General features: G+C 35.9%; 1 protein-coding gene across 50 annotated transcripts in view; it reads left to right on the forward strand.

The window, feature by feature from the left end:
- Positions 1 to 26,484, forward strand: part of fbrsl1 (fibrosin-like 1) — a 571,252-nt gene that overhangs the window by 523,478 nt on the left and 21,290 nt on the right. For 21 of the 50 annotated variants that reach the window (NM_001443006.1, XM_087252062.1, NM_001443007.1 and 18 more), the window contains 3 exon segments: positions 19,495 to 19,864; positions 20,633 to 20,892; positions 24,562 to 24,722. In NM_001443006.1, the coding sequence (NP_001429935.1) occupies positions 19,495 to 19,864; positions 20,633 to 20,892; positions 24,562 to 24,722 (791 nt within the window). 50 annotated transcript variants of the gene reach the window in all.

Genomic DNA, 26,484 nt, shown 5'->3' on the forward strand with positions numbered 1-26,484 from the left:
ATGCACCCTCATAATGCTTATGATAATAAAGGGATTTCTGCAATATTGTGATTAAACTTTACTTCATGTAAACACAATACTATGATCAAACTAATACGTTTAAGCACATAATCGTAGTGACCGTGATCGCATTAAACTGTATGGCATATGCTGATTTTAATGACAGGCATGTAAACACCTTAATCGCATTATTCCTGCACTGATCAAAGTGCATGTGTGTTTGGATGTAAACAGACAGCCACGTGGTGCCCACACAACTTCATGAATGAACTCTGCGATGTTATACTAAAGTTTTTCCTCCATCTCATTTGTTAAACTTTGTCAACTCTTTGTTCTTTTCAATTGCTATGTTTATAATAGTTCAAAATAGTGGCCATGTTTCATACCTAATGTACAGTTGAAGTCAGAATTATTAGCCCCCATGAATTATTAGCCCCCCTGTCTATTTTTTCCCCCAATTTCTCATTAAGGCAGATTTTTTCAACACATTTCTAAACATAATAGTTCTAATAACTCATTTCTAATAACTGATTTATTTTGTCTTTGCCATGATGACAGTAAATAATATTTGACTAGATATTTTTAAGAAACTTCTATACAGCTTAAAGTAACATTTAAAGGCTTAACTAGGTTAACTAGGCAGGATAGGGTAATTAGGCAAGTTATTGTCTATCGAAAAAATATAGCTTAAAGAGGATAATAATTTTGAATGTTTTGGGACTTTCTCCAGAAGAAAAAAATATTATCAGATACTGTGAAAATTTCCTTGCTCTGTTAAACATCACTTAGGAATATTTAAAAAAAAGAAAAAGAAAAATTAAAAGGGGGGCTAATAATTTTGACTTTAACTGTATGTACATTCATTTTTATGTGCTGTCTGGGAGACAAAGAATAAGGTAAGCAGATGTATATAGGCAATCCAGAGTCGTAGTCAGATACAAAGGCAGATGATGATAAGGCAGGCAGCAGACAGGGATAAACAGAAAAACAAAGCGAGAGTCAAAACAGGGCAAAACAAGACAAAGGAAATGCTTTGTAATGTCACAAATAGTAAACAAGACTCTGCCCTTTGTCCTCCAGTTTGACATACACTCATGTTGCCAGATTGACGCCTAATGATCCAAGCTAATATTTATGTTTGCAATATTTGTATTATTTGTAAATAAAAAGAAAATACACCTCATAAACCTGTCTCATTTTGAAGGCTGCTGCTGTTCTTTGTAGATTACATTTTTAACTGCAGATGCATAAATTGAAGCAGCCCTTAAGACCCAAATGAAATGTGCTGTTTCAGCAACCCGAGGTGCTGAAATATAACTGGATAGACCAGGAGTGGGAGGAGTTACTCAGACCAAAACAGACATATCTCAGACATTTTCAAAGGATGGCATTGTTTTTTAGACAAAAATACAACGTTTACTAATTATATTTCTTAAATATCTGCTAACAATCATTCATTTTCTTTTCGGCTTAGTCCCTTTATTAATCTGTGTGTTCGCCACAGCGGATTGAAGCGCCAACTTATCCAGCATATGTTTTACGCAGCAAATGCCCTTCCAGCTGCAACCCATCACTGGGAAACATCTATACACACTCACTCACACACATACACAACGGACCATTAAGCTTACCCAATTCACCTATAGCACATGTCTTTGGACTGTGGGGGGAAACCAGAGGACTCGGAGGAAACCCACACGAAGACAGGGAGAACATGCAAACTCTACATAGAAATGCCAACTGACCCAGCCGAAGCTCAAACCAGCAACCACTATTTTATTATGATTTTTTTTATTACATACTAATCTGTCAGTGCCAATGAACTCCAGTTGCTATTGTTATATCACTAATATATATAAACAAATATTGCAATTAGTCCAATAAGAACTGCAGACTTCTTCCGCTGGAAACGGGCTGTGTGGCCATCTATGGCTGGTTCTCGTATTTTGGCTTTTACTCCAAATGTCAAAGGGCAGAAACGGAGAATTGTCTGTTGTATTGGCCTGTCTACGACTGAGTCTCCGCTGATTCCAACACCCCGCTGAGCTGTAAGACGAATCTTTATTAGAGCAGACAGCCATTGTCTGCAGTCATCTAGATAATTGCAGCGCTGGGTCCTCTTCTCTAATCAATCCAGACAGCTGCCGCCGTGCCTGCCGCGTTTGCCAACCGTGCAGCTCAAGCTAATTAATGAAATGATGAGCCGTTTGGGCACAACGTGGTACCACACAAACAATCTGGGACGTTTGGAAATGCCCAGCCCACATCAGAGTCATAGATAGATTAGTGAAGAGCTTGTGTTTTTATGGTAAATGCAATTCTTTCAGAGGCACTGCACACTGTTAAAAGATTTGATGAGAAGTCTGCTGTTATTTACCATGTCATTCTGAACCAGCATGACTTTCCTTTTCATGTTGTTGTTAATTCAAAATCTTGCTTAACAATTCTGCTTATAGGGATAGTTCATCCAAAAATAAAAAATAAAAACTCAAACTCTAGTGCTTCCAAATCTATATGGTTTAGAGGTGGTTTAGAAACAAAAATATGGAGGTCACAAGCTATGTTTCCATCCCCTTATTTTTATGCGCATTTTTGGTATGCGCATAAAAAATGGTTGATGGAAATGGCAAGATTCACATCAGTTTTGAAAATGCACATTACGGAGTAGGATAAACTCTTTATTCAACAGGAAAAGATGTTCATAAACTACGATGGAAAAACTTTTACCAAACAAATTCCATGCACATGAAAAAGGTCATGTGATTTTGTTGGAATCATCATGTGATAATAAAAATGATCATGTGATTATAAAAACGTGTGTGTGAGTGGATAAATCAGCAGGCTGAGCACATTGCAAAACGTGAAATGTTGTTTTGGTCATTCTAAAATGCCCTAACTGATTCCGTATCGGTGTTATTATATTATTAATTACCTCTAGAACTGTTAAGAGCATCTGTGCTTCGTGTCCAATGCCTCCAAACGCCACCATGTGTTCTTCGCTTGTCGACACTGTCTTCTGAGGCGCAAGTCATTTATTAAATAAAGAAAAGATTCACGCAGCTTCTCCTACCATAGCAAATTCAGTTTTTACTGTTAATATTTGCCGCCAGTTAATCCAGAAGTGACATTTTGTTCTCTTTAACTTGTTGGATGAAAGCACTGTTTTATTTGCACCTCTTTTATGAGATGTTCTTGTTTTGCGCATAAATTTAATTTACATCTTTGGATGGAAACATAGCTAATGGCAAGGATTTCCAACATTCTTCCACATATATTATTTCATTTTTAACAGATTTGGAAAAAGTACAGGGTAAGTAGTGATTATATAAATTATGCTTTGAGTGAAACATTTAGTGAATTGATTTATTACCAAGATTCACCGCAAAATGAACACAGTCTCAGTTTTTGTCAATACAGTGCAGAAACTATTGGTCATTCAGATAAGATTTGGTTATGTAAACATACAGGATATGCTGTCTGCCATCTTGTTTGTTATTGTTTTTTACTTGTTGCAAATCTGACACAAAACTCGTTGTAAAGATACACTATAAAAAAATCTGTTATTTTACTTTTTTTCCAGTACCTGGGGTGCTGAAAAAAAGTAAAATAACAGCCGTTAAATTACAGACATTTACCGTAAAATAACGCCTGTTGAATTACAGACATTTACTGTAAAATAACGCCTGTTGAATTACTGACATTTACCGTAAAATAACGCCCGTTAAATTAGACATTTACCGTAAAATGATGCCTGATGAATTACAGACATTTACCATAAAATAATGGCCATTAAGTTATAGACATTTACCGTAAAATAACGCCTGTTGAATTACTGACATTTACCGTAAAATAACACCCGTTAAATTACAGACATTTACCATAAAATAATGGCCGTTAAATTACAGACATTTACCGTATAATAACACCCGTTAAATTACAGACATTTACCATAAAATAATGGCCGTTAAATTACAGACATTTACCGAAAAATTATTTTCAGTTTTTTTACAATGTAAAGTTCACCCAAAAAATGATAATTGATAAAAATGATAATCTTTTACTCATTCTTGATTTGTTCAAAGCCAATCTAAATTTTTATTTATTTATTTATTTATTTTTTGGAAACCTGTAAAAAAAAAATTTAATCTATGGATGTCAATGGTTACATTGTCTATGGATGTCAATGGTTTCCAACATTCTCCAAAATATCTTTTTTTAGTTTCAACAGGACTAAAACAGCTCAAACTGGTTTAAAACAAGTAAAAGATAAATTAAAAATGTAATTGATGTCAGACTTTTAGTTTTTTGGATCTTTAATGGTCACATGAGAGGGACTTAACAATTTATGGAAGGAAATGCAACGATCCAGAAGACCCATCAGAAAGCTAATGTGGGTATTTTGGATGCATATGTACGAAACCGTAGAGTTTTCAAACTAAAATATAATCTGCAGCCTTTCTAAAAGTTTAGAGAACTCTGGAGTATTGCCAGGCATAAGTGTAAATATAAATGAAGTCATTTTTCATAGATGTGAAAGTCAGAATCTATAAAAAATAAGTTAATCTGACATTTTGTTTGTTGCTCAAGTCATTGCGCCTCATACTTAGCTAATAAACTTAAACACATTTTTCCCCCCAGTCTTCATTCTGTCCGTCAGTAATCACGCATGGCATGAAACAGGATGGCATATGCCGTCTGAGCCATATGGGCACAGTGTGAGTCTGTTCCCAGCATGGGGAAGCAGTGGTTCATGGAGGGCACGGAAAGCGTCCAGATCTCTGAAATGAACAGTAGGCGATCCCAGATTTTCTGTGTGGGCTTCACCAGCCAACATGTTGCAGCTTAACACCCGGAGTGCTCTGGTGCCACCTTGCCCTGTCCCGAACAGAGATGGAAATAGAGGACCGATATATTCACACCAGCTGTCACTGGCCTTTAAAACGTCTTGAAATGCACAGGCTGATTTAGCATGTCTGTGTTCTCAGTAGGAATGAGTTTAAAAGAGATTCACTTCTTATTTATATATATAATTAAGGCTGCAAGCAGCAATGAACGGGACCCTGATAAAATTCCTAGGAGGAGTTACAGTACAATACAACTCCTGGAAATGGCAAAAACTACAACTTCCTGTTGGGTTTTAGATTTCGCTCCAAGAGATTTTTGTAGGTATTGACATGTTTGATGTGTGCCAATTTTCATAATGTGTGCATGAAATATAGCTCTTGGGCCACTTCATCAAATGTTTATAGGCGGTGCTTTAAAGTGATTTTGCCACATTTACTTCTGAAACCCATATCAAATTATCATTTTCACCACTTCTGGTGTGTGTGCAAAGATTTATGAGTTTTCGAGAATGTTTGGACCCTCAAAATTCCCTCAACTAGTGACAGAAAAAAAATAATAATAATTCATTCAATTTCTTTTCGGCATAGTCCCTTTATTAATCTGGAGTCGCCACAGCGGAATGAACTACCAACTTATCCAGCATATGTTTTACGCAGCGGATGCCCTTCCAGCTGCAACCCAGCACTGGGAAACATCCATACACTCTCATTCACACACATACACTACGGACAATTTGCTTAACCAATTCATCTATAGCACATGTCTTTGGACTGTGGGGGAAACCGGAGCACCCGGAGGAAACCCACACATACTGCCATACAACTCCAGCCGAAGCTTGAACCAGTGACCTTCTTGCTGTGAGGCAACAGTGCTAACCACTAAGCCTCTGTGCTGCCCAAGTTCAAACTTATTAAACTTAAAAAGATATTTAAATGTATTTTACTTATAAACTGATCCATTTATTTATTAAATTATTCATTAATTTGACTTAATTCAATTGCATTATAGTACAATTACAATATTACAACAGTACGTCATGTAATAATTTTTTGTTTATCAATATTTTATTGTAGTTGTTACAATTTATAATCTACTATTTTACAAATTAAATATGTTAAATAAAGTATCATGTGAAATCAGCAATCACAGATTTCACAGATAAAAGTTTTTTAGCGGTAATTAAACCTAACAGATAATAAACAATAAAATAAACAAACAAATAATACAATGTTTTAAAGTGATCTTACAACTAATAGTTCTTTGTATGTCCCTAAATGGTGTTTTACCTCCCACGTGAATTCATTTAGCACATTTTGACAGCTGTGGGACAATATTTCAGGTTTACAATCAAAGCCAAGAATCTCTTTTCATCAGCCAGAGAAACCCACCCAGTTGCGATTTAGACGTTTTGGCATCTCTGTTCTTTGTTGGCACAATGAAATGCAGGATCCCGGAGGATTTGACTGGTAAAGAGGAGAGAATTTCCTGTCTGGATGCAGTTAATCTGTGAAAAGATGACAGCTCTCCATGCAGCACCTGCTCGCCAGATAAATTCACTTTGTTGACCTTATCGTCTGTAGGCGGCTTTTAGTTTGCTACTTGGGCTTTTATTTCTGTCTTTGTGCATGAGTATTAATGTTTATGCTTCTTCTTTTTTTCTCTGACGGAGAGATGTACCGCAGGGTTTGCGAGGGAAATGAGCTCAGAATGTGTAGCGTTAGGCTTGAGTTCTCTCGGCAGAAGGCAGCGCGCCGTGTGAGTATTTGCAATAAGCATCAATGGCTCCTGGTCATTTGGGAGAATTTGCATCCCCTGCTGCCTTATCTTAAGACCACGTTTGCATATGAGCTGTTTTTATTACATATAAAACAGAGAGCGACTAAGACGTAAATCCATAATCTCCCATTTGCATGTGCAACAGGAGACGGTTGAGAATATTGTTGCGAAGGAGGGGGGTTTAATAGTCTGAGGGAAGAAAGACACAGGCTGCATGTCAATTCATTCTATGCGGCATTAGGATTAGTGTGTCTCAAGCGTTGCGCTGAAAATATTGTGTCCTAATAATGCCCTGTTGCTGTATTTTAGTATCTGTCTGTGTATCCGTTAATCATCTTCCAGCTGCAAGCCATCACTGGGAAACATCCATACACAGTCATTCACACATACACTTCGGACAATTTAGTTTACCCAATTCACCTATACCACATGTTTTTGGACTTGTGGGGGAAACCGGAGCACACGGAGGAAACCCAGGGGAGAACATGTAAACTCCACAAACGCCAATTGACCTAGTCTGGGCTCGAACCAGCGACTTCTTGCTGTGAGGTGATTGTGCTACCCACCGCTCCACCATGCAGCCCCCCTTGTGACAAATCAATATGTAAAAATCAACACGGGCTCAGTGTGGATATGAACCTCTATCTACATTTCTGGAGAGCATGAATTGTGTAGCCAAAGGTACGTCTGGCTATTCCGCATGTGAAATAAATACAAGGTAGTATGATGCTTCTGCTTGTTCTTCTCGACGGCTTCTGCTCCTTTTATTGCTACCAGCTGAACGCTTACCTCAGTGTCGACGGCTTTCTGGTGTTATCAGTTTGCCCAGTGGCACGCTGCATATGTCAGCAGACTTGAGATGTGGAGTGGACTTGACCGCGACAACAAGGAGTCCACCAAAGAACCGTTTCAGAAACACTGTAAAACAAAAGCAAGATAAATAAACAACAGGCTGAAAATGTGGTAAAATCACGCAATGGCTTTTCTTTTTCTAGATTGCTTTTGAAAACATTATCGGTTGAGTTTATGGAAAGGGGTAGGTGGGTCAGCAAGCTGGCCTGGTCAACTGAAGTGTACATTGCACCCTCTGGTGGATTTGTAAAAACAAAAACTGTTAGAAGATGTACCTCTGGTTACATATTTCACTGTCCCTAGTAATATAGACCTGGGTACATATCCGCAATGGGCCTGGGTTGGTAAAAATCCTTTAATAAACAGTATATAAGGCCATTGCCTTTATAGTTTATAGTTTTAATACTTGTTTTGTTTCACACTGAAATTTGGATTAGATCCTGAGCCCAAATAGAATTCACATTCAGAAGTTTACTTCAAAAGAAAAGCCAAAAAGCGATGTGGCATTCTTGTCTTTTTAACGTTATTCTGCCCAACACAGCCTAAAGTACTTCCACATGATCATGATGATTCCAGTGATTATAATTATCCCTATAACTACTAAAGATGCAATCATGGACATTTCAAAAGAAGTCTTTACTCTGCGTGTGCCATTTTCTTTAAATTTACTCACTTGCTATTTAACTACACAAGTGTCATCCATAAATAGATTAGAAGAGTTACTTAAAATGTGAGACTCTTTCAAAACACCAGCATTTCCTCTATTAGTTCAAACCATCTGTCTGCACTTTCATATATGTGTGTGTGTGTGTGTGTGTGTTGTGTGCTTGTTTTTGTGCAATGGTTCAATTACGGCAGCTCTCCAGATGTTCCAGGACGTCTGTCTGAGTCTAAAATGAGGTCAGAGGTCAAGGATATCTTAGCAGGACAGCTGTGGGGCGACGCTGGGGTCACTCTGCTAGAACCATCAGTCAAGAATTCACACACCCCTAAAAAACACCGATGGTGGTTCCTCCCACAGTAGGCACGTGTTGTCTCCCTTGAGGGATCGTACCATGAGCATAACAGCAGGGGAAGAGTATAGATCAATAGTCCGCTGAAGTGTCATCTGGTGAACAGGGATGCCAACATGTCCCGAGAGAGCGTCATTGGCTCCTCTGAACGCGACCTTCGACCTCTACAAATCTGTGGGTGTTCCTGAGGGCTCTCTTGTCCGTGTGTCTAATAGCTCTGCTGTGATTTCACTCAGTCTTAAGGGTCTCTTTTGTTGCCTGTTGTAGAATACGGATTGAAAAAGCCATTCTGGTTGAGGGTTGAGAGCACTGCATGGCGAAAAAAATTCAAATGCTAAGAATCTGAGTAGTTGGCTGAATTTTAATAAGAAAAAATCTTCGTTTTTATATTACTATTGTTATTTTTTATTTATGGATTTATTTATTATTATTTGTTTACTTGTATTTATGTTTACTTACTTATATTAATGTAGCATATATTATAAATTATATAGTTTATTATATTTATTTACATTAAATAAACTGCACACATATGTTTTATTCCTTTAGTAATAAACATAAGATTATTATTATTATTATTATTATTATTATTATTATTATTAATAATAATAATATTAATATTAATGTTATTATTTGTTTCTTTAATAATAAGCCTTGTTGTTGTTTATTATTATTAATGTTATTATTTTTATTATAATAATAATAATTATTATTATTACTATTTTTATTAAGGCCCCAGCTGGGTCAGTTGACATTTCTGTGTGGAGTTTGCATGTTCTCCCCGAGTTCTTGTGGGTTTCTGTTGGGTGCTCCAGTTTTCTCAACAGTTCAAAAACATGCGGTACAAGTAAATTGGTTAAGCTAAATTGGTCATAGTGTAAGAGTGTGGATGGGTGTTTCCCATTGTTGGGTTGCAGCTGGAAGGGCATCTGCTGTTTAAAACGTATTCTGGATAAGTTGGCGGTTCATTCCGCTGTGGCGACCCCTGATTGTTGAAGGTACTAAGTAAAACAAATTAATGAATTATTATTGTTATTATTATTTTGATATTTATATATTAATAAACTATAGCAATGTTTATTTATTTATTCATTATTATTAATATTAATACATTTATATAACAATAAACCATTAAATAAATAAGTGTTTTAGCATAAGCGTTATTATTATTATATTTTTATTAATAAATTAATTAATTTATTATTATTATTATTAAATAATTAAATATATAAATAAATAATGAAATACATAAATGTATTATATAACAGTTATATTTATATGAATAAACAATTTAATTAATAAATGAATTATTACAATTGTTATTAATAATATTATTAATAATAAAATAAATAAATAAATGTCTTATTATTATTATTATTAAATAATGAAATGCATACATTTATTATTATTTATATTATTTATTTATAACAATTATATTTATATAACTAAATATAATAATTAAATAATTAGATACATAAATAAATAAATGTATTATTATTGTTATTATTAATACATAAATAAATAAATGTATATTATTATTTAATAAATAATAAATAATGAAATGCATACATTTATTACTATTTATTTGTAACAGTTATATTTATATAAATAAATAATTAAATAAATAACCAATATTTTTTTTATTCTTATTATTATTTGTTTGCTTATTTGTTGGTTGGTTTTTTTAAATAATAATAATATTACTTGTTATTATCATTCCTGTATATTATAACACTTTCTATTTTAAATGTGATATATATTAACAAATAGATAACTGGTAACATATTCCATTTTATTATTATTATTGTTGTTGTTGTTGTTGTTGTTGTTATTATTGTTATTATTAATATTATTTGTAATAGTTAAATTCAAATTAATTAATGAATGAGAACATGAGAATGATTGATCATTCAACTGTGATGTTTGTGATTGTGATCAATTGTGACATTTGTGTGGACAATAAAATGGATAAAAGTTCATAGAAACACCCATATCTAGTGATAATAATTCTTGGAAATGAGCTTCTTAGATGTGGCCTTGCAAACATTTACAAAGAAAGAACCTGGCAACAACCTAGTGATACCAGTACACTAAAGAAAGCACAGCAGAAAAACCACAATCCCAGACCCCGGGCGTCACGGTGGCAATGTTTGCGTGCGTAAGCAGCGCAAATGTGCTCCAGCTGCACTGAACTCGGTGTGTTGTAGGTTTTTTGCTGTTAGTGGGCACAGCAATTCTATCGCTGACCTTGGTGTTGGATAATGAGCTCTTGTTTGTCTCAGAGAAATATTCCTGCCCAGAGGCCTGTCAGTTGTCAAAAAAACAAAGTTAAAGGAGTTATGAGTTTATTTGGCACCGTCTTCTCATTAAAAGATTCCTACAGTGGAATCTCAACAGTCACAATCTGCAATGTTTGGAGAAAATTGAAAGCCGCATATCTTTAAGATGGCAACCATATTCTGACGCGTCTACAGCGAGCCTGACATATTAACAATCTACCAAAACCAAAAAATTGACAAGAATTTCACAGGTGACAACCTTGCCAATGCCAGCAGCCGTGGCATCACACACCGGCTGCCCGGGCGCTCGTTTCCAATGACATTGTGTCACATTTTTTTCTGCGAAATGATTACGGCCATGTTCCAGACTGAGAAGCCGTCCCTTCGTTACGTGTAGCAGGCTTCCAGACGAGCCGAGACATTCACAGGGGCACTTTTTTTTTTAATGAGAAAGAAGCCAAGCTTGTGTGTCTTGTCCTGCCTGCTGGCTGCCATTACGGCCCATTAGAATCATCATTAAGAGCGAGCGCAGGGCCCATTGTGCCTAAAGTGGCACGGACTGCTAGTTGAGGAGCTTGACTACTACTGTCCGCTTTCACCCGCGCAAACGTGCCTCCGAGACTGGTTTCCAAGGCAACGTCACCGATGGCCAACGTATTTCTTTTTTCGTGCTTTGTAAAGACAGCAGGATAGTGTAATTCCTGAATGCATCTGTTTAGACCTTTCTAAGCCATTGGGTTGAATTTCTCCTTTTGGATTAATCCTCTATGAGGCCCTGCCCTACAAATACTAACCACTGACATTTATATGGCAAGCTGTTCAGCCTTTTATTCATCTGCAGGATATGAAGAAATTTCACTCGCTAAAAATGCTAATTCTTGACATCAAGACTCTGGATTTTTGCTAGTAACAATAATGTTTACATGGACATCAGTAATCAAATCATTTGCCTTAATCTGATTAAGACAATAATATGATTAATGCGTTTACATGAGTTTCTTTTTGAATGTTCCTTTCATGATCCTATTTTACATGTTATAGCACATTATGTGTCATTACACCCGTAAGCTATCCACATTTCCTTCGGAGTTTCGTGCAATTTGGGGTGTTTTATTTTTAATATGTCGACTTTAACTGCTTTTCGGCAGTTTCACTTTCATTTCATGCATGTCCCCTCATGACAAACAAGACATTGGATGTGCGTATGAACAACTATGAGTGTTGTTTTAATGGAATTTGATACCGCACGTCATATGGGGGGAAAAACTCCACATTTCTGTGGTCTTTTACTGACTCGGTAGGTGCAGAGAATAGTGTCAAACAGCAATGTGTACTGGATATGGAATATCCTTTCGCAAAATGCTGCGAAAATCCTACACGATGGGACGGTAATAGTTTAGTTGCAGTGTTTGCATGTCTGTACTGCACTTTAATAATACAACTAAAATCGGCATACTCTACATGTCTTAATTCAAATTCTGTTTATTTCAATTATGATTATGAGTCAGATTAAGGTAATCAAAAATCACTGTTTACATGAACTCTTAAACAGAGTAGTGTCTTAATCGTAATAAATCAGATTATTGGTGTCCATCTAAACATACTTAGTGATAGTTGTTTGATATTAGGAGTTACATTTCTACCAGTAAAAATATCCCTTTTAATATGTAGAATTGCATTTTCACTAGTCAGATGTTAACTTGGGCTGCCATTTTATTAGGTATATCAATCACTGGCTTGGCCCAAGTGTGAGTATTGTTATTATTTTGTTGATATGCTTCATATATATGCTGCATATGTTGTATATTTTTAAATATAATTAGGGGAGGCAGGTCAATTCTGTTATTATGTACCAGTTATTTTTTGACATTAATATTTGAAAATTGTATAAATGTTATATAAAGATATATTTAAAGAAAAATCATGATGTCAATAACTGATTTATTGCTAGCTGAAATTCCAATTTCACAGTTATAAATAAAGAATTTTATTAAATTTTACAAATATATTTTATTCCTTTATAGGTCAGTATTTGCATGGTTACCAATTGTCTATTTTTCATACCAACAATTTAATTGCTAGTAGTAATTTTTAATTTCAGCATTTTAATTTTTAATATCATAATCCGTACTAGTAAAAAAAAGACATTTAACTATTCAAATGCAATTCTTGATTAGACCTGTCAACATTGGGATGTAAAAGTACTGGGAAAAGAACCCAACCCTACCCAAGACATCTCCCAAAATGACCCCAAACTGTTTATTCTGAGCAGTTGAGCCTAAATGAAGCCGTTACAAATATAGGGAGGAAATTAGCTTTAAATGATAAAATACATAGCAGACATAGAAACATATAGAAAATAAAAGGTTTTGGCTATTAAAATGAATGGCCTGTAAAGAAATTAAATCAAGATATAAAATCTTGTTCGATTTTTATTCAATGTATTTAAATATTGATTCAAGTAACTAGTTATTTAGTGAAGCGCAGCGAATCTCTCATTTTGATCCACTGTTTTGTTTGATAACAGAGCTGTCACTTTAAGAATCCACAGATCTATAATGAAATTATTTGTTTACTTTCATTATTAATAATTTGTGCTCATTTAAGGTCAAACTATTTGTGTTTAAAAAAAAAATCGCCAAAATAAACCAAATCATAAAAAAATCACTAGGACGGACATGTTTACATGTTATAAGGTGTATTTTTCTGTTTAAAAACACACCTAAATCCCATGTCCACTTTCGCTCCTCTTCAAATCACGTACTGTACACAGAAGTTATCTTAGAACAGTGTTTTTATATGGAGGATGTCCATCAGTCAGCACCACATGAATTGACTGATTCAGAGTGTGTAGGAAAGGGCAACAATAGACGTATAGCTTTAATGGACATTAAGTGAATCTGTAGTGCCGGTTTTATATTTATTTCAACATGGTTTCAAGACAAAATGAAGCGCAAGCTTAATTCTCTTAAACAGCTCTTGAAATTATATCATATTTGAAATCGGCTCATTAATGCTACTTTCACTTTTCATAGAAAGATTAAAAATACAGGAGAGATACAGGAAAAAACAGAATGATAGCAGGATAGAATAGTAAAGCATATAAAAAGCTACGGTGGCTAAGAGAGCTTAATCTGCTGCAATTGAAGAAAACACGTGCAATGACAAAGAAAAGAAAATTGAGAAAAGATCTTCAATAAATTTAATTAAAAAAAGCGCTGCATTTTCACATGACGCAAACAATAAATAAAACATGCTGCATTTTCTCACAACGCAAACAATTTTATTTAGGTTATGATTATTAAGGCTAATAAATGCTAAAGACACAAGAATCAAGATATTAAAATAAACAAACAAAAAAAGTCACCTTTTAAAGATCACCTACAATTTCTCTGAGCAATAGTTACGGCACACGCAGTTTTCATAAATTGTTTGTGTTGTGAGAAAATGCAGAGCGTGTTTTGTAAAATGTTTGTGTTGTGAGAAAATGCAGTGTGTTTTATTAATTGTTTGTGTTGTGTGAAAATGCAGCTCGTTTTTTTTTTTTTTATGTGTTTGCCTTGTAATGATTTGCAGCACATGTGCTGTCAAACTGATGAAGATCTTTTCTCAATTTTCTCAATTTGCTGGTGTTTTTTGTAATTGCACATGTTTTTGTTTTTTTTTTTAATTGCAGCATGTTAAGCTTTCTTGGCCACCGTAAAAAACAGGAGGGTTGACAAGTGTTCTTGATATCAAGAATTATATATTTGTTTCTTATTGACATTCAATTCCTGATATCAAGAATTTGTTTTAATTATGTAATAATAATATTGATATCAACTGTTAGCTTATTTTCTAGTGGAAATATAATTAAAATTATAATAATTTAAAAATGGTCATTTTAATACTGAAGATATAACTGTAAACTAATTTAAAGTGAAAATACCTTGTCATAGCCGATTCCAGAAAATCTTTAAAACCTAAATTAGTGCTGCACAATAATACAAACCCCACCACGGACACCTTTAAAAGGAGATTTCGCATTCTAAGAAGACGCACTGTTTAGAAGGTGCATCATAGTTGGCAGAGTACAATTATGTCAAAAACTCAAGCTAGCTTTTTTTTATCCCTCAATTATTGGTGTCCATTAATGATTAAGTGGTATGTTAATACAGCACAGATATTCCATTAGAAGCGCTGGTCTGAGGTTTTAATGGCCTGGAAGAGCGAGCGAGTGAGCGTGTGTACTTGCAGGCTTTCAGAGTCTTTGTTTGAGGTTGCACTAAGCTGTTAGGAATGAGGACTGCATTAAATGTGATAATTAGTGGCCTGGGGAAGATATTGTCTTAAATTACTCTCCACGTCTTTCCTTTTTTGTGTTGTTCTTTTCTGGCACAGTTGAAGGAGAAAAAATTGGCATTTTGTGTGCTTTGATGTAGCTGTAAAAACAATTAGGAGACTTGAGGAGGGATAGTTGGTCCAAAAATGAAATTTACTCACTTTTACCTCACCCTCAAGTAGTTCCAAACTTTTATGAGTTGAACACTAAAGAAGATATTTTGAAGGAAGCTTGAAAACCTATGACTTCCATCGTTAAATTTAAATACAACAAGCAACCGATACATGTTTCCAGCTTTCTTCCAAATAAGTTATTTTATGTTTAACATAAGATATAAAGTCAAATAGGTTCGGAACAAGTAAAGGGTGAGTAAATAACGAAAGAATTGTCAGTTTTGGGGGAACTATCCCAGGGCTCACAAAATCCGGTAGCCCGACTTCCCAGGGCTATTGAATACTTAGTCGGACTACCAAAATCTGTCTACACCTAAAAAAAAAAAGTCAATGCTTTTACATTCTCTCAAAAAGTCAATCATTATGTATGTTCTGTGCTGCTGATATGACGGCAATAAATCCACTTGTTGATAATATATATAGCCAGAGCATTACCAACTACCTCACAAATAACGTAACATAGTGTTTCTGTCAGTTTAATCGTGTGTTCTATACTGAATGCTTGGCACTTAAGTACAAAAACACTCGTCACTTACTCAGAGATCAGAGGCCTGTTTAAGCTATGCGAAATTAAAAATATATATCTTTATGCAATTATTCATTATTAAGATCAAGCTACAATAGTCATTCTGACTGTAACGAAAAACCGCAAGTTTTTAAACTATGCGAGTGCGCACGTCTTCACGAAACGCATGTGCTTAAAGACAGAATACACGTTATAAGTTAATAGAGATAGAGATGATTCTCCAGACATGTTTTATTTTGTTTTTTCGCCTGATACAGTAAGTGTCACTCATTCAATAATATCAGCGCACACATTGCTAAAACAACAATTCAAGAGTTCACACTTAGATACTGCTTGACTATTTAAGCTAGTTTGGCATGCTGTCCCGGGAGAGAACCCTGAGCTTGGTGATAGATGAGCCCAATGCTCCCGCCTGGTCAATAAGCATTAGGAGGGATATGAGATCAGGTAGTTCTTGATAGCTTAAAAAATAAATCACTATTGGCGCTAATTTGTAGTATGAGCTTGTGACTTTAACTTTTGCATAGTTTTTGAGTGTGGGAGGAAACCGGACTACCCAGGGAAAACCCACGCGAACACGGGGAGAACATGCAAACTCCGCACAGAGAGTATCGGTTGGCTCAGCTAGTGTTTGAACCAATGACCTCCATGCTGTGGGGCAACAGTGCTAGCCACCGTGTCGCCCGAACTGAGGAGGAGGGAGAAGGAAAGGATGGGGGGGGGTTTTCCAAAAACGAAGATGAGGAATGAAGTTTAGGCTGGATATTTATATTGAATTTAGAGTGATCCGATTGGCTAGTTAGTGATTAGTGATAGGGATCAGCTGTAGTCAATTCTATCACGTGCTCCTCTCGAAATTAGTTTGTGAAACTTCACTTATGTTGTCTTAGACATTATATTGCGCCCCCTTAATAAATCGCATACTTCCATACTATAGTACGCTAAAAACAGTATGCCAGCCGAGTAGTATGTCTGAATTCATAGAATTCGAGAAACAGTATGTGGATGACCAGACCTACTACTTTCGGCAAGATTCTGAAGTGTGCATTCAATGCACGTTACGCTATCCCATGATTCATCATGAGACAATTAATGAATGGGAGTGAAGTGACGCAACTGTTGTGGGTAGGTCACGTGATCATGACAAAATGGTGGATGTAATACGTCCAAGTTCAATTTATACTACTCATTCATACTGTATAGAACGTAGTTTCACATTCAAATACAGTACCTTCTGAGTAGTAAGCGATTTCAGTCGCAGCCAGTGTGTTTATCTGTGGAAGATTCTCAAAATTTTGCATGTGGTTTCTCTAGTTGAGTTGAAATGGCCTTTATTTTTTTTTTTTTGTATCAGAATTCTATCCGCCAGCTCTCTAGATATATTGGTCATACAAAAATATTATAACAAGATGTATGTGAGTTAAATTAATATATACTGTACATACATTATGTGCATGTAAATTGAATTTGGAGATTTATAGATGGACTTTATAGAGCATCTTTCTTAATCATTGATTATTTTACTACACTTTTACAAGACAATAGTCTATAAAATGCTGAGGTTAAAAGCTTCTGCACAGCGATTAACTGAGCAGAAGCAAAGTTCCTCGGTGCAAAGACTCTGGCAGTGTTACTGAAATCCCTGGAAATGTCTTGTGAAAAAAAAGAGCGAGTAGGGACTCTGAAAGGCCAGTATAAAGGGTGCATGATCCCTTTTCACAGCACAATTGAAACATAATTATTTCATGGCAGACTGTGTGCTCTGTAAATCTATGAATGGGAACGGCATTTAACTTTAATTAGCTCTGATTTATTCATTCTGACTGGATTGCTTGCAGAAAATTGGATCATCTGATTATAGTCAAGCATGAAAATGACCTGATTAAACACTTCATAAAACCCACGGAGAGAGAAAGAAACGGAGAAAGAAAAGAAACCTGGGATGAAACGATAAAGGGGGCACAGAGAGGAAGATAGACAGACAGATGTGGATGGGTTTGGTGACGTCGGGCATGCCAGCGTTATGCACAGTGGGCAGGGAAGGCATCGCAGCTGTTTTCTGTTCACCCTGCTGCAAACTAATGGATGGATTGGCAAACCAATCCCACGCTATAGGTTACATGTCTACAGCTGTGCCAAACCGCATGTGCATTTGATTTGAAACGCTTGCATGCACCTGAGCAAAAAGAAACCTGTGGTGCATTCAGGATTCTTTGGTGCGGATGAAATCCACTCTATACATTGCACATAAACCACACTAGATTGTTTTCTGTTGTGTTTGCAAGGTTAGGGTGCACAAATTAATGGAAATAATTTAAAATATTAGAAACAGTAACATAATATAATGGAAACAGTAACATAATATAATGGAAACAGTAATATAATATAATGGAAACGGTGGTGACAAATGTAAGAAAAATGTTAGGTTCCCAAAAGAACCTTTTCGATTATTTTATGATCATGATTTTTGTTGTAATGTTGTCTAAAAAAAAAAAATGAAAGAGTTAAGCTTTTCAGTAAGTTTGCGGTTCATTCTGCTGTGGCGACCCCTGATTAAAAAAGGGACTAAGCCAAAAAGAAAATGAATGAATGAATTAGGGTTGGGCGATGTTGACCTACTTCACATCGTACGATGTCTAAAGGCTGATTTACCAGTGTGAGCGGGGTCGAGAGCCGCGCGAACCCATTGGAGCGAATGTTTACAAGTGTTGAGTCCTGTGATGGAGCTCCAGATGGAAAGTTTTGTTTTATGCCTTACATTTTTATTTATTGCCTAACATTTAAGCCTTTGACATACTGATTCATACTGATTACTTTATCAAACAATATTTGTTTTCAACATGCACTCGCTGCATTTAAAAGTAGGCACTTCAAGCTTTCTATAGATACATGTCACTTGTCCATGTGTTTTGTTTTCATGGAGTTTCAGTGCATTTTACTGACGCGTTTCTAAAAACAGTTCGAGAAAAGAGAGAATGCTTACACTGTTTATTTTCCTTATTTTGCAAAAGCACACACGTTTGTTGTCATTATGAGTGAACACAATAAATACTATACACCTAACAGATTCGATTGATGTATTTAACTTATCTGTACGATCAAAACAAAGTGTAATTTAAGTTCATTTCAGCATTATAAGAAGACGCATCAAAACGTGTATACACGGTCTTCGGCTCCTGGGGGTTAAAGACAACACAGATTCAGTTATTAATGTAGTTGATAAAGTTTTATGAAGGTTCAACATAAAATTTAGGAGAAACTGTTGCCCCTTAACAGACAATTTCTGACTGGTCTGATATGGATATCTTTATATTTATTACATTGAAACAGTTGACCTTATTCTTATCAGTCCTAGTGTGACTGTTCCTTTACAATTTGGCAAATTTTATTTTATTTAAAATCCTAAACTTTATATGTGGTGTAAATTTAATTAACCTTTGACCACTAGCTTCCCTAAAAAAAAAAAAAACATCTAAACTGAATTTGACATCCAGATTACAAATATTAACTAATTCATTCATTCATTTTCCTTCAGCTAAGTCCCTTATTGATCAGGGGTCGCCTGAGCGTAATGAACCGCCCATTAATCCAGCATATGTCCAGCTGCACCTTGTACTGCGAAAAATAGTAACTAATTAAAACTGTAAATGTATAAAATAAATATAGATCCATATTTTAAACTCTTGTCATGTCTCTCTTTACTCTCTAGTTACGCCAACGAATGAGAGTCTCGGGACCAAAACTTCCAGCTCGACCAAAGTGTCTGGCCTTCAGCGTAGCCAGGAACAGAGTAACGACGTTTCGTTTGTCCCGCCCATCTCCAGCCCGACTCCTGCGTCGCCCCCTACGGGGTCTCCTGCCCCTGCTGCGGCGGCAGCCCCCCCGCCTAGACCCCATCCGACCTCCCCAAGCCCTCTCTCTATCAAGAAGGAGTCTTTGCCCCCTATTCCCACTCCTCCCCTGCTGAGGAACCTATCGCATTCACTGGAGCACAGACTTCCGCCCCCATTGCACCACAGCCGGCCAATCAGCAGTCATCATCATCATCCTTTGCCATACAGCAGTCTTCACGACATCAGGTTAGTAACTATTCATATCTATAATCATTAAGGCTGTGTATGATCAATTGTGAAAATACTAATTCTGGTTTGTTTCGGTAATCTTCAATCAAAGTCTGACCATTTGCTTCCGTGTTTTGGACTGGTGGTCCTTCTCTATTGCTGTCAGTTTGACAGTGTTCTTAACCACACTTCTCGTACCACTAGTTTGCTATTATGCTATTATGTAAGGATATAAGGTATTATGTATTATATATTGCTATTATGTAAGGAAATTATGCACAAAAAGACAGCCCCACCCTTTATTCGTGAATTCAGTTTCAGTTGGACGTACATCAACATACTGAAATAAAAGTCTCACTAACATCTAGTCATGAAGACAAACAATTGAGCCCATGCCATTGCTTAATTCTTTTACTTACACTTTGAGCAACAAACATTGCAACAAAATAAATATATGCATTTAGTGCACAAAAAAGAATAAACTACGCAATGATCACTGATTATTGTAATATTTTATTGTTTTAAGTCACGCCGCACCTGGTGTAGACACCATATTAGTTCTTGTGAGCACAACTTGCAAACTGTTTTGTTGACCTCATGCTACCAGGATTATTGACATCATATGAAATAAAGCAAGAACTTTAAGAATCAGTATAGTTTTTTTAGATTACCCAATCTTAATAATTATATTTACATTTATGAAATAATAACTGAATATAAAGTATATTCTTATAACTACATTTTGTCGTTTTTTAAAAAAACCTTGTCTTTTCTGTGTAACCACAGCGCCAACCCTTCAACTCTTCCTCCCAAACACCACCTGCCTCACTCCGCTCATCACCTCAGTGGTCATCTATCATCTCCTGCTCCTCCTCTTCCTCTCTCAATCACCGGACTGCCCTCCTCCCACTACTCCCTTCACTCGCCTTCTCACCTCTCTAGCCATCCGGCCATGTTCGCCACCCCTGCTACACTGCCTCCTCCGCCCACCCTACCGACCAACAGCCTGGTGGTGCCAGGACACCCTGCAGGACCACCTTATCCAGGTAAAAAAAGTACTACTTAGATTTTTGTAAATTTATGCTGTAATTAGAGTGAGTTTAGAGGCTTTAGTTGTGCAATAATACAAAATATTAAAGGGCGCATACACACTAGGCATTTGAGGAAAAATTCTGCACATAAGTTGAATCCAATTAGGATGATGGCTTCCAAGGAAATGCAAATGTTTTCTGAGGTGACTTTCTCCTCAATGTACCTTGACATTAGCACTTTTTGACGAATAAGATTGGAGCATCCACTTTTTATTTGGCTTTTGACCTGCAAAAAGCGTAATGCATTTCTGTCTCTCAAATGCTTCATTGCAGTTGTATTTAGTGTGTAAGTGCTCTATTTTTTTATGAGACCTAAGAAATAAACAGTGTGAAATTAATTTATCCAGTATTGATTAATTTATCCAGTAAGTTAGCATATTGTAGCATTAGTCTCTAAATTAAAACAAATTTTGTTCCCACAAATCTAGGAATTGTTCCTACAGTTACCATATTTATAAATGCTTTGTGTTGACAAGTAACCCCTGTTAAAGACAGGTATACAGAAAAATTATGCAGTAACAGCAGATAATTGCATTCTTATTAAGATTTTTCAACTCTAAGGCAAGATTGGGCCCACATCATAGGCTCAGCGCATGAAAAATATGACATATCTTCAGTATATTATACCTGTAATCAAGAAAAATGTCAATTAGGGATGCTCATTTTGGTTTATTTTGCCAACCGATAACCGCCACTCTTTAAACAAATATCATTTTGACGTAAATTGACGTGTCAATTTTGTGTCTGACGCATCAAATATTGCAATTTAAAATACAGATTTATTTTAACATGTGAACAACAGCATACGGAACATCAAAACAATACATCAAGCACCTGCAGTGTTTCCAACAGCATAGAAAAAACTAAATAAAAAGGCCAGCCCCTAGATATTTTTCACTTAAATGATAAGTTTAGATTACTAAACAAAAACACTGGCTGTATCCTTTTTAAGGTCCGGCATATGCTTTTTTTGTCCAATCATATATATATTTTTTTTTGTTTGTTTGTTTTCGTCAAATAAAGATAGCAGGCTACCTCAAATCCATCGCTCCAAGGAAAATATTCATTTAATCGCTGGAAACCCCACCTCTGCTTTCATTTGATTAAAGAATAAAAAAGATGCAACTGATGTAACATGCTTTTTCCGCTTAGAGTTTGTTTCAACCACGAACACAGCGCACAACAGCAAAAACGCTTGCGGTGGTTAGTAAACCGTTCAAAAGATGCCCCTCTCATCGCAAAAGCGTGTTTGCTGTGATCGGCCCCTTATGCAGCCAAACCTTTTAAATATTGATAATAATATTTATTAATCATTTAACTGATAGCATTATATGGTTAAAAACGCACCCTTTTGGTTAACGGTCAATCTGTTATTACGAGCATTTCTAGTGTGAACAACCATGTCCACTTCTTATTATCTGAAAGCTGTGTCTCAGAAGGGCACGGTGGCAGTAAATTTTTGTCTTATTGGCTGTTATTTTACTTCAGATTTTTAAATCCGATTACACCAGGGGTGCGTTTCCTAAACAACGACATAACTCGTGGCTGAACTGACATAGTACGATGCATCATTTGGGAAAAGAACTATGTAGTGACGAGTGTTTCCCAAAACCTGTAGTTTCTCTGTTGCAGATTCATCACTTGAACCACGTTGTTGATAATGTAAAACACCCATAATCATGCTTTAAACGGAGAGTAAACAACTTCTTTGGAGAAGAACCCCATAATTTCTTTGTGCAAATTACATTATTTTACACAAATGCGCATTTTTTTGCTAAAAACATGCACTTGTTTTTCATATTAATTAAAATATTTGTAAATGGGACATATAGGGCCTGTGTTTCCTTTACAAATATTATTGAAAATATTACATCCTATTTTAAAACATAAAATTACTTACAAAAGCTAACACGTATTCTAATATAATATGAAGAGTTCAGATGCTAAAACCTCTAAGTGCCATCTGAAATGTTCTTCTAATATAACCATTTTTCTCAGGCTCCTATGTCTTGATTCAGTAATTTTACTTTTATGACAAAGAACAGGTTATTTTAATCAATTTTAACATAAAATAACTAAACATAAACATTAGAGACTTAGAAAAATGCTTATTGTAGAAAATTTTTTTTAGATGGCACTTAGAAGTTTTTGCATCTGAACTCTTCATATATAAATAAATAAATAAATAAATAAATAATAAGGCTATTTATTAAGAAATTAAATTTTATAATTATTAGGAAATGAAAACAATTATACTTTATTAATAATATTAATAATATTGATGATGATTATTATTAATAAGTAGGATATTGTTTATTTTCTAAAAAAAATTAAAAATTTAAGTCTACTTTTATTATTTGACACATGCAAACCACTGCAGAAATGTTCTAACCAACTGACCGATGTCATATACAGTAGGCTACATTTATTAATAAATAACCTGCTACAAAATAAAAGAATTAACGGATGTGCTGTTTTTTTTTTTTCACAGTCTTTGAAGCAATGACTCTAAAAAAAAAACACTAGCTTTGGAGACGTAACATAAATTCCGCTCGGCTGTGTTCAGAATGACATAAATGTTTTCAAAGTGCACTGCGAAGGGAGCGCAATTGTAAACATGAAGATCTCTAAAACTGAACTGTAAAAATACTTTGAAAGCAAATTACACCCAAGAGTAATGACTTTAATGCTTTTTTAAAAATTATTATTCCAAGTTTGAATGTTAGAATGTTCTAAATAAATAGGGCATAGGGGAATAACTGGACATAGAACACAGCCAGGAACTATGTTTTTAACTAAAGCTCTAGAGGTGTAGTTGCAAGTGCACAAGTTTGCGACGCAGTTTGCAAATGTTCATTGAAACAACAGATTTTGGAAACGCCAAATCAATGAACTATGTTTGTTTCAATGGAAATTAGTTGGAAATGCACCCTAGTATGAAACTACATGATATATTTAAGATAAAACTGCCCTCTTCATCTCCTTGCTTTATACGGTAAGTGTATTTTTGTTAATTACTAGCTTTTAAATGCCAATTATAGAAATGTACAGCTACATGCTAATTTAAACCTAGAAAGGAAATAATAAAGCAACAGTAAAGTGTTTATACAATACCTGCAGTTAGTTTTAATAGTGTGTCATGTAGCTTCCATTATAAAAGAAGGCTAAAGTCATAGAATTAGCACTAACATCTTAGCAATAATGTTATAAGTTTGTTCTTAAATTCAACATTGGTATATTGTAATGAAGCAAAGTACACATTGATGTCTTTTAAAAGCATCAAGAGCTTAGAAATCCTTAACTTTCAAAAAAAAGGCCTTAAAGGAATAGTTCACCCATCAGTGAAAATTTTGTGTGAAAATCTTTATGCATTTGTTTCTTCTGTGGAACTCAAAAACATGATTATTACTTTTTAAAATATTGATTATTGATTATGATTATTATCAAAGTCCTTTTGAAGCCAAACATAGAAGAAAGTAATTCATACAGATTTGGAATGACATGAGGGTGATTTTCACTTTGGGGTGAACTATCCCTTTAAGGCGGTGTAGACGTTTGTGTATGTCGGGTCAAGTGTGTGTGTGTTTTCTGCTGAGGTGACTCTTGGTTCTTTCTTGTCTTTAGATACCAGCCTGTTGATATCTTTCAACCAACCAATCATGTATTGCCAGCCTCATTCGGGGATTCTGATTGGCACATTGTCACAGGCAACTCTCTTACCTCCACCAATGAGTCCTCACGTAGAAAACCCTCACACCTTGAATTGGAGAAACAGAGAAAGCCAGGTGACTACCCTCTTTCGCTTCTTCCAACCACTGTTGTGAAAACTCACTGGCCGCCCGTGCCTTTTTTTTCTTTTCCCTCCCGTGTCTTCCCCCTCTCCCCCTTTCCCTCCTTTTCCCCCTTCACTCTCCTATCTTGCAGAGCATGATCTTCTGAGGCAGGAGCTGAACAACCGCTTCCTGGTTCAGAGCTCGGAGCGAGGCCGGGGGACGGCGCCAGGGGCCACAGGGTCGCCGTTGGCCCCTGTGTCGCTCCTCCGGGCCGAATTTCACCAACATCAGCATATGCACCAGCACCAACACACGCATCAGCACACCTTCACGCCTTTCCCTGCCAGTCTGCCCCCGGCAGCCATCATTGGGCCGCCCACTGCACCTCCCATGGTGCGTACCCCAGCCAGAAATGTGAGGATAAGTAAAAACAGATAGATTTTACTCCCTTCCTACCTCCCTGATCCCCCCTTAAAAAACACCAACCTATTTAAAACAAGCGGCCATCGCATTCTTCAAACAATATCGCACTCACAATTGCGTTGACATACTGATTTTCAGCATGGCTGCATCATTCTGATGTTCAGACAGATTTTAATTTTAAAAATAGGATCATCTGTCGTTTGGTCTGTTGTTGTTCCATTGGCGAAGATAGTTCCAAACGAAGAGAACAAGCAGACTGGCAGCCAATCAAAAAAAACTGTTGTAGTGTATAGTGACACCAACAAATCACAACAGACCTCTAGAATGAACTATTGCATTATAAATTCTGATTAATTTACACCATTTAATTGAAACATTGAATTTCAGTTAGCTGTTAACATTATAACATCGAAACATCTCTATCATTCTTCCTTTCTTCTCAGATGGGATGGAGGGCAAAATCAAAGGTTACCTTGGGCCAACTTTGGCCCTCGGGCCCTAGTTTGGGCATCACTGAACTTGAGTTTAGTGATATAGTGTAGATTATAGTGATACCAACCCATCACAACAGACCTAGAAATAACTAATGCATAACATGTATCTGCATGGCTGCATTTACACTGCATGCTTAAAGTGACTCAATTCCAATTTTTTTCTTTCATGTGGCACAGAACAGATAACAGAACAGTCTCATGTACCTGTAAGCAGAAAAAAAAAATCACATGGATTTCGATTTACTCAAATCAGATTCAGGTCTTGTTCATAGGTGGAAATTTATCCGATATAAATCAATGCAAGTTACGCGTCATTAAAAACCATAGCGAATGATGTCAAGTCTGAGTCCCAAACCTTAAATCTCATACACGGCAACTACAAAAGCTTATATATTGTCATGTAGCACAGGTTTTTAAGCTTTTTAGCAACGTCCGCCACATAAACAATTGGCTAAACTAAAACTGCTGCTTACATCATGTGCAAAAATCACGCCCAGGACATTACATTAAAAACCCTACTGGTTTAAAAACGATTAAAAGAATATGGCCAAATGAGAACTTTTGTGTCATAAACTATAGTAAAACAACTTGACATAAAAATAATTTAATAAAATGAAACCTTGTGAACCGATTAAATACAAAAACGGAGAAGAGGGCGCTCTTATTATTAGCTGTCAGTTAACGCCCGCTCTTTGTTTCCTGCTCATTGCGCCTTTGCCGTCTGCTGTGAGTCACTTTTAAATAAGAGTCACTTTTAAAAGACGGATATGAGTCACTTTTAAAAGATGATGTAAGCTGGTAAACAACAAAAAAATCGAATATAGTCACAAAATCGGAACTAACCATCAAGATCTGCT

The sequence above is a fragment of the Danio rerio genome, chromosome 5 (genome assembly GCF_052040795.2).
Source record: "Danio rerio strain M-AB ecotype USA chromosome 5, GRCz13ab, whole genome shotgun sequence".
Taxonomy (NCBI): Eukaryota; Metazoa; Chordata; class Actinopteri; order Cypriniformes; family Danionidae; genus Danio; species Danio rerio.